Raw genomic sequence first — 9633 nt, 5'->3', positions numbered from 1 at the left:
AAAAGAGTTTGTAACATAACCACTGCTTGTTTGTTTTTTTCCTGGATAAATGCATTGAAGAGTAAATGTATCATCTGGTTTGTATAACAGTTGCTGTTATTTCATTGTAAAATTATTCCGAATTTCCACTTTTAAAACTGATTTTTGGGCAGGTCATGTTGGGTTTTAGTTGTGGCTGATATTAAAAAGGGGCGTGTGCGTCGGCGCGCGGAAGACGCTCAACGTCAGAACCGTGCAGCGGGATACTTGACTTGGCTGAATGTTTAGAACAAGTAATAAAATAATAGGAAAGAGATAACACAGCAATCAAAGTTCGCCCCAGCGACTCGTGGGCTCTAGGAGGTGGATTGGAGCTTGCACCCAGGAAACGCCGCCATGCAGGTGCAAGAGGACGCCAATTGGCTAGAGGACGCCGGGGGGAAGAAAGACATTCCCGGTGAGATCTGGACTTTATTGGGGGTTTTTGGTGGTACCACTCTTTTTTTTCTCATTTTTTGGGGAGGGTGGTTTTGACGCTTTGGATTTTTCGTTTTGGATTGGGGCTTTGGATTAAAATGGAAAAATTCTCTCAGGATATGGAACTCTTTTGTGGACAATATTCGCATTAAAAAGGAGCGAGAATATTTGAACATTTAACCATTTGGGTTTCTTTACTGACATGAACTGAGTGAATCAAATCTAACCTAGACTTATTTTTGAGGGATTTTTGGTTACTGATTTATTTATCAGGATAACTATTATTATTTTCTTAGTTTGTGGTTTTTGTAATAAATCATTGTTGCTAAAAGTCAACAAAATTTCATACTGAGTGGTTGATTATTTATTTTTGTGTCAATTTAACTGGTGTAACATATTTTACCTGATGCCTATGACGTATCCCCCTTGTGTGTATTTGTGAGTTCTGCTTTAAATAGAAGCTGAATGTTACAAGTTAAAGTAAGCAATTTTTTATCACATACATAGGGGGCAGGGTTTTGGTGACAGTCTTGAAAAGGTCAAAGATTAGCAACAAAATGGATTTGATTTGAATAGTATCATCAATAGACTTCTGCTAAAATCCTGTTTTTATGCACATCATTAAATTGGAATGTTTGATTTTACATCAAACATTCTAAAATTTTAGTATCTACTTTGGACAAAGTGTTTTTTTTTCTTTTGTTTCTCAATTTTACTGTATAACATCAGACTCAAGCTGCAGTAAGCTATATAAAATTTGTTCTGTGTGTGACTGACTGATCTTTCTGTTTGCTTTCTGGCCCCCCATTAGAGCCTGTGCCACCCTGGGCGGTGAGCCAAAATACCTGCATTAGAAATCTGTACGCAGTCCTGAAAAACAGACATGAAAATATATTTTCTCTTCTTCAAATAGCTTATTTTATTTACTTGATGCACCCACCTCAAAAAAATAAAATAAAATGACATACTCGGCATAAAACATTCATATTCAAAGAATCCATGCACATTTCTGTAAAACAAAGCACAATTAAATAAAAAGGAGTAAAAAAAAATGAAATAAGATCCTCATTAATAGCTTTCCAATAACTTATGACAACAAGAATTGTGCATGTGCATTTAAACTGAACCTTCATCCTTAAGTTAAAAACCACTGAGTTTAGTCTCAACACAAATGTGTGTCCTATTTTCAGGAGCTTAATGTCATGTTTGTAGGGAGGCAACACTTCCTTAATCTGGCGGAATGAAAACGAAAACATCCAGAGAGTTTGCAGACAGCGGTGGCAGTAAAAACGAATAAACTGCAAAATCCACTCGAGTTTGGGATGATTCACTTTTGTTCTTTCTTTACACGCAGGAAACCTATTTAAGCTGCAGCAGCATTTATCAACTCAAAGTAATCAATTAAGGGAAACAGTAAACTCTTTTGTCGTCTTAAATGCTTCCCAAAGCAGAAGAAAATAATACTAAAAAGAGAACTGGACAAATGAACCTCTGGAAAATATACATTTTCCTCAAAATAAGTAACTTATTTATTTGAATTTTTTTTACTGCAGCGGCACAATCTCACATTGAAAAATTCAGAAAAAACAAAAAAGACTGGTTTTAACATTTTTCAGGCACTGGTACTTTTTCATCAATATTAAGAAATTATTGACAAAAACAAGCTCTTATATCTTGCTGGAAAGTTGCTTGAAGTAAGTTTTGTCTTAATTCAAGTGTACTAACACTAATTTTGTCTTAATATTTTAGCTAGAATCCAGAAAGTAGAGATGACAGGATTAAATGGTGACGGTGAGAGTGATATATCTCAGAACCAGAAGAACCGGTTCAAATGTGCAAAAACAGAAGAAATGATCCACTTTTGGATTTTGCATTTTTATTATTATTATTATTATTTTGACATCTCATAGCAGGCCAAAAACAAACCAAAAAAAACACAGACATACTCATCCAATAAAATGTGCCCCTTTTCTGTTACACACGCACGCACGCACGCACGCACGCAAAAAAGAATTACAGAATTATAACTTCCCCCCCCCCCTACTATTGAACCTTTCAGTTTCCCACAACAACCACAAGTCCAGTTACTGCACAGTGATGTTTCCCTTCAATCCCACTGGCTGAGAGGGAAAGAAAAGAAAGCAAAACAGAAAGGCGGGCTCCTTCGGATGTGCTGTGTGTTCACATACACGCACACACACGCACACACACACACACACCGGCTGACATTTTAGCTACAAAGTACAACAAAATAAATGAGAGATAGTCACAGAATGTAGATATGACACACTTCCTGATTGCAAATTTATAACAAAAAAAATCTCTGTGGGTGAAATGTGACGTTATAGTGACCCCTAGAGCAGGGGTGTCAAACTCCAGTCCTGAAGGGCCGCTGTCCTGCAGTTTTTAGATGTGCCACAGGTACAAAACACCTGAATCAAATGGCTTAATTACCTCCTCAGTTCTCCAGAGCCTTGCTAATTACTTAATTATTCTATTCAGGTGTGATGCAGCAGAGGCACTTCTAAAAGTTGCAGGACACCGGCCCTCAAGGACTGGAGTTTGACACCCCTGCCCTAGAGTGTGTGTGTGTTTCCGTGGAGACACACTGAAGATTCTGTACATAACGTGGATTTATGTTCCACGTCTCTCTGAAAGTGTGTATGTGTGTGTGTGTTCATTTGATGCTGGGGGAACACAAGGAGTGACGCTTGACACCATCTCTATGGAGATCAGAGTGAATTTGCTTCTTTTTTTTCCTTTAACCTGTTATACAGAAAGATGCACCGATCAACCCTCTTCTGGCAAATTTTTTAAAAGTTCCATGACATGTAAAATTTACCTAAATAAATAAAAAATAAAAAAGATAAATGAGCTGCAGATTATTTGATGGAGGTAGTAATTCTATATGAAACAAAAAGCTAAGTAAATACACAATCATCCCAATGTGTGCATCAGATTTATCATATTTTCATGAGTCCCAAACAAGTGTGCATGCCATTGATGGATGCAGTTATAGAGGGAAAATTCCAGTTTATAGTTTTGATGCATTTAAAACACAGAGAAAATAAAATTCGCTATATATGTATTTAACTAATAGTTAGCAGTTGAGGGAAACATCGGCCTATTCCGACCTCTGCCTAATTGATCGGTGCATCTTTATAATTTTACAATTGAAGACTTTACTAGATAAACACTAAATAAACCACTTTTTTCTTACTTGTTTTATTTATTTATTTATTTATTTTTGCAAATTTGGTATTAGACATGTTCCTGATTCACTTTGGATTTTTTTTTAGCTTTTCCCCTACTTCATTTTAAAAACAAATGTGTTGAACAGAGTTGAGAATGAGGCAATTTTTGGATCTGAAACCGGAGCTACCTGCAGCACCTACACCAGCAGCCCTGGACACTGACCTGACCTGACCTGACCTGACCTGACCAGATACGGTCAGAGATCACAACAGAGAAGATATTCTGGAAGGTTTTTCAAAAAAATCAGGATTTGTATGTTTTGGAAAAAAACAACGAGATACGTTCATTGCATAAAACTGTAGTAAGCAATAATCTCCAGACACAGTTTATATAACTCAACATTCTGGATTATCTGGTGATTTTGGTGAAATTACAGGATGCTTGTGTCAGTCTCAGTCAAATATTTTTCCATGAGAAATATCTTATTTTTGCAACTGTAAACATGCRTAGGGCTTCTACAACATCTGGCAAAAAGTCAGAACAGAAATCATAATTTTTTTATTTTATTTTATTTTTTCTAGAAATTGTGATWTTTTTTTTTTGTCMAAAAAAAAAAWKTGGGATTCCCTCATTATTCTGTATTTCTAAAACAAATAGCAACACTAGTCTAATCTTGTGGTTGGAARAGAGATTTGAAAAAATCCGGGCCGTAATCCGAACAAGAAACCAGGGCAAGATTCTCTAATGATTCCAATTTTTTATTTTTTTACATTTTTGCCAGGAGTTGTATGCTTTTTCATATCTTATTTTGAAAGGAACTTGGAAAGATTCCAGGACGGCGGATTATGTATGAGGTGCTGGAGCGCATCAAAACTGCACGTTGTTGTATTACACAAGCTGATTTGCTTGTGTGAAAACTACAGAAGTAAAGAGTTTTCCAGATCTGTACATGAGGATCGGCATCATAACGGCTCACTGGTAGAGTCCACTTAAATCCTTAGAGAMAGAGCAGACCTCTTAGTCAAAAAGTGACACTTCCGTCTCTAGCTACACTGCAAAAACACAAAATCTTACCAAACATTTTTGGTTGAGTTTAACTGACAAGTAACTTTTCATCAAGACATTGGAGATTGTTTTAATCAATAATTTCTTAATATTAATGGAAAAAGTGGCAAATTATTTTGCCACTAATATGGGGAAATGTCTTGTTATGAGGGAAATAATCTCCCAGTGGAACTATTGTTTTTTTTGTTGTTTTTAAAAAAATAAATATTAAGGAATTATTTATYTCAGACAAGCTCCTATTTCCTGCTGGAAAGTTACTTATAAATTAGTTTTGTCTTATTTCAAGTCTACTCAGATATTTGCACTGTAACTACACCAAAACTGCTAAGATGTTGTGTKTTTACACTGTAGAACAAAACAAGGTGATAACGAATGTGTTTTGAGTTTGAAAACCAACCAAGAGATCCAAGACAAAGTGACACACAAATCAAGAGTGTCAGTAATTGTATATTAATTAATGCATCCTCATGCAGAGAAYAGGGTTTCTCTGACCAAAACCAAGAGGCTGATTAGTGTGGGTAGCTGCAGCAAACACCTCTCCCTCCACAGACACCGTTCAGTTCATCGTGACCACTTTGACCATTAGCCTTTTGCACATGTACAAGAAGAAGAAGGAGAAGAAGTCTCCAGAAGTAGAACTATACAGCAAAGTGCATGGAAGGAAGAGTACAAAAATACCTCTGAATTTATTTCTGCAGCARCAAATTTAGTCGTTTTTCTTTTTTTTTCTTTTCTTTTCCTTTTCTTCGGATTTCCGATCGAAAAATCGGTGAAAGGTCAAGTGAGACCAAGACATCGGTAAATAAACAAAATACAATGTCATACTCGTTTACCTATAGGCAAGATACATAACTCTTAGAAAGGTGAAGACATCCTCAGATATATAGTTTGACCCCKCCCACCTCCCGCTGCGCCGCGGCGATCCTCTGTCGAAGCAGAAGAGGACCACATTTAAACAAATATTGAAAATATACAGAAAATATGGAAATATATTATATATAGATACATTTAGAGTAAGGAAGTAATGTTCAGGGCAGTTTGACCGTGTTCGCATCCCCTCCCACCCCCATGTTCTCCTGCTTGAGTCGTGATTCTTCCGGCGGTGTGAGCTGTCGCTGTCGTTTCTTGTTCCTCTTCCTGGTTGCGGGATTCCGGACAGAGCTCTTTAGGAAAGGGTGCAAATAAAATAAATACTATGAATCCACCCCTCTTTCACTCCACATCGTATTTTCCCTTTCAACTGTAATGTCATTATTATTAGTATTATTATTGTTTTTTGTTTTTTTTTTCAAATCAGAAAATAGTTCTTTAATTCCTCTATGTGACTGGGTCTCTTGTTTATTTTTGTTGCATTAGTTTTTGCATTTTTATCCCCAAAATATGTTTCTTTTAAAAAGTCATTTTTGTCCCGTTTTGAGAAAAATATAGACCTCTGATTGACTCTGCTCTCTCCAGATTAACAGCAGAATGCAGGATCTCCTCCGCAATCCTTTGGGGGCATGCTGGGAAATAAAACCCAGATGCAAGCTGCAGTTCGGGCCTTTTGGCACTAGAGGGCAGAATGCGCGCCTCCGAGGTTTCTTTAGGGAAGGGTGGAGGAGAGAGCAGACGACATATCTTAGAAAAAAAAAAACAACGTTCCTAGCATTAAGATTGACCCAATTTCCACTCTTTGCTTTTCTTCGTCGGGAGTCTCAATCTGCTCAGAAACCTTCTATATGACAGTAGGCTTCTAGACTGGAGAAGAGGATGTAGAGGAACCAGAGGCTGAAAAAGATGGCCGACGTGGCCAGTCTGTGTCCTCGCGGGCCGCCTAGTTCCCCTCCGATGTGGGCTCGGCGCCGGTAGAGCAGCACCGACACGGCCAGGAAGGCGAAGATAGTGAAGAGGGTGACTGAGAAGGCCAGSGAGCCGGCATCCACCACAAACGGCTTCCCTTTCATGTGCCAGTAAATGGCGGCCACGGACCAGGCCATGCCGATGCCCAGGAAGACGTTAACAGCGTTGCTGCCGGTCACGTTTCCTATGGACGCGTCCGCGTAGGTGTCCTGGACGGCGGCTACCTTACTGGCGAAGGTATCTGCAGAAAGAATACATTTTGTTTTAAAGTCGGCCTGTTTTAGGGAAGCCATTGATACGTTTTTTTAATCATTTTATTTTTACTCTGGTGGCCTTTATTTACAGTAATGCGACAGAGAAAAGGAGGGAAATGCATGCGGCAAAAGAACCAAAGACGGAGGTCGAGCTCGGGACAGCCACGTTCAGGTCTGTAGGGCGTCCCTTTCTAACCGCGCTGCCCCCTCTGACGTCGTTCGTTTTTGTTGCATTTATTCATTAGACCAGGGGTGTCCAAAGTCGGTCCTCGAGGACCGGCATCCTGCATGTTTCTTCCTGGTTTAGCACACCTGCATCAATTGATGGCTCGTTAGAGGCCTAAGGAGAACATTGACTTGCTGAGGAGGTTTACTACCACTAGGGAGAGAACGAAAACACGCAGGATGCCGGCCCTCGAGGACCGACTTTGGACACCCCTGCATTAGACCAACGCAAGGGTCTTTCGAAAGTGTTGCTTTTGGAGTTWTCCATATTTTATGACTTCGTAGCCCAGCGTTTTCCCCAGAAAACTAGCTAAGCCCGGTGGTGAGTGCTAGGGAAGTCCACCAGTTGCTCCACTGTGTTTTTGTCAATTATTTTTCTTTTAAGAATTACCAGGAAGGTTTGAAAATAAAACATCAACAACAAGGAAACTATAGTGGTGCATTAAATAAAACTAGCATTTCTGTAGGTTATGTATATAAAATCACATGCCATTATCTTTTTTAAAAAAAATCTATAATTGTTGGCCTGCCAGGCTTATAATCGGAGACTGATATAGATACTGAAATAAGCTACTAACGATTAGCATCATGATGCTGTAGGGACAGAGAAGCTGGTTAAAGTTGAGGAGAAAGTTGACATCCTGTAGTATCCTGCAACTTCGAGGTGTGCCTCTGTCAACACGTCTGAATTACGTAAAACAGTGTCTAGAAAGAGTGTTCAACCTCTTGGAAGTAATTGCTTTTTATAAATCAATCATGATCAACAAAATTTTGATWAAAAAAAAAAATTAACCCCCCCAAAATTACAAAAAATTCCTATTGTCAAAGGGAAAACTTATTTCTACAATATAAAGAAATGTGCTCACGAAATATCCAGCAATCTCTGATCCAGAAGAAAAAAAACTGTATAAAAGTTTAAACACCTCCACCCAGAACGAGGTAAATATATACACCTCAGCTGAAACCTGTGGGATGTAACTTGGTGCCCGGTTTTATCAGAGCTCCGTAGAAACAAGCAGAACTTGAAACATCTGATTGCCAGAGAATCCATTGATAAGACATTCTGGTAGACTGATGAAGCAAAATTTCTGCCATAATCAGGAGCTACAAAATGACCAATCAGTGACAATGCGGCTGTTTCCCCTGAAATAGTGGCTCAGACGAATTTCAAATCGGCCAATCAAGTTCTGAATAAACAAATGAGCGAGTTATTCGGGCTTTCGTTGGCTGCGAAGATGTGGCGAGCGTTGATGAAAACTCAATGCGGCCCGAGGGCAAAAATGCGGTATGCATTCTTTGGTCAGTCGAGATCAAGGAAGTGTTGTTCGGAGCGCAGAATTCTGTCTCATTGGAAGGGCTAAGGAAAAGAATGGATTTTCCATAAGTAAAAGCATATTAAATTGCAGTTGGAGGAAAATTATGCAAGACATCTCACAGTAAACTCATGTACTGTCCAACAAGAAGCCTGAGAGTCTCCAGAGATTTTAGCTTGATAACTTTTTAAAGCTCAGACTATCTAAAAGGTTCAACAAAGTAGCACTGACAAAGTCATTGAAAAGGAATCTAAAGAAATGTTTTATTTCTGTAGACATTAGTTGCATTAATCTCCTTCMCCGAGGCCTACACTCCACATTACTCTTAGTGGTTTTTATTTATTTATATTTTTCATATTTTCACAAAAGGGCAAGTACACCCAAAAAAGATTAGATAGAAAAGTTTGATATTAATGTCCCAACACCCTGTCAGTATGTGAATTAAAGCTACTAGCTTTCTGTAAAATCAATCAAATTCACTTTAGGTGTAATTTATCACAGAATGTCCTGGTCAGCTTTTTTTTTTTTTCATACATTGTTTTAGTTGGCGTTTTAAATGTTTTTTTAAACCAAGTTACATTCTACCCTCCTAAGAACAAGCTTTGTCTCTGGTGGCATCGCATAAGGCAACAAACCTCTTTAGAGTGATCTAACTTAAATTTTTCTTTTCTCCTTTTGATTTACACGATTTTAGTCCAATTTCTTTACAGACTTGGAATCAGTTCTGCTTCAGCAAAAAATACTTGAGATGCATGAGTCAACATTAATATGGAACCGGCTCCTAAACACATCAGGAGAGCCACTAGCCACGTCTATGTGCATTTTGAAGTATTGCATTAGAAAAGGTTGATGGTAATAGCGAAATTCAAAATGGCTTCCTCAAAAAGTTTAGACTCACTGGAGAAAGTCTTTGGCTTTTCCCAAAGGGTTAACGCCCAACAGGGGAGTTGGAAGTGAGTTAGCAGAACTAGTTCTTGCGTAGCGATGTTTCCCATCCACTGGTGGGTCTGTGCCCTACCAGAGGCATGAAACTGAAAAATTTCAAAAGTCCAAACCTCCAGCTCAAAGTGGACAACTCTCCCACATTTTTCTGAGATGTGTGCTCCATGGTTGTTTGCAACCGCTACATCTTGATTATTACATCTATGCGTAACGTCAACATCTGACAAATTTTGCTTTGCGTAGCCTGGTTGATTTGCTCCAGATGTTCTAAATTTGCATTTTCCTATTTTCTTCTTTTGTTGTGACATTTCAAAAGTTTGCTAAAATTGTTCATGACATTTAGT

The 9633-nt window shown here is 38.4% G+C and overlaps 1 protein-coding gene and 1 long non-coding RNA gene across 3 annotated transcripts in view; one reads left to right on the top strand and one right to left on the bottom strand.

The window, feature by feature from the left end:
• Positions 1–4893: 4893 nt before the first annotated feature.
• slc8a3 (solute carrier family 8 member 3) overlaps positions 4894–9633 on the bottom strand; it is a 123260-nt gene continuing 118520 nt past the window's right edge. For both annotated transcript variants that reach the window (XM_008398963.2, XM_008398964.2), the window contains one exon: positions 4894–6796. In XM_008398963.2, coding sequence (XP_008397185.1) covers positions 6420–6796 — 377 coding nt within the window. In that variant the 3' untranslated portion in view covers positions 4894–6419. The remainder of the gene's footprint in view (positions 6797–9633) is intronic.
• LOC103458301 (uncharacterized) overlaps positions 6700–9633 on the top strand; it is a 55276-nt gene continuing 52342 nt past the window's right edge. Inside the window, exons 1-2 of the long non-coding RNA XR_532564.2 lie at positions 6700–6792; positions 6901–6981. This is a non-coding gene — a long non-coding RNA (uncharacterized LOC103458301). The remainder of the gene's footprint in view (positions 6793–6900; positions 6982–9633) is intronic.

The sequence above is a fragment of the Poecilia reticulata genome, linkage group LG22, assembly GCF_000633615.1.
Source record: "Poecilia reticulata strain Guanapo linkage group LG22, Guppy_female_1.0+MT, whole genome shotgun sequence".
Lineage (NCBI taxonomy): Eukaryota > Metazoa > Chordata > Actinopteri > Cyprinodontiformes > Poeciliidae > Poecilia > Poecilia reticulata.
The sequence above is the reverse complement of the archived record's forward strand: the minus strand, read 5'-3'. Positions and strand labels throughout refer to the sequence as shown.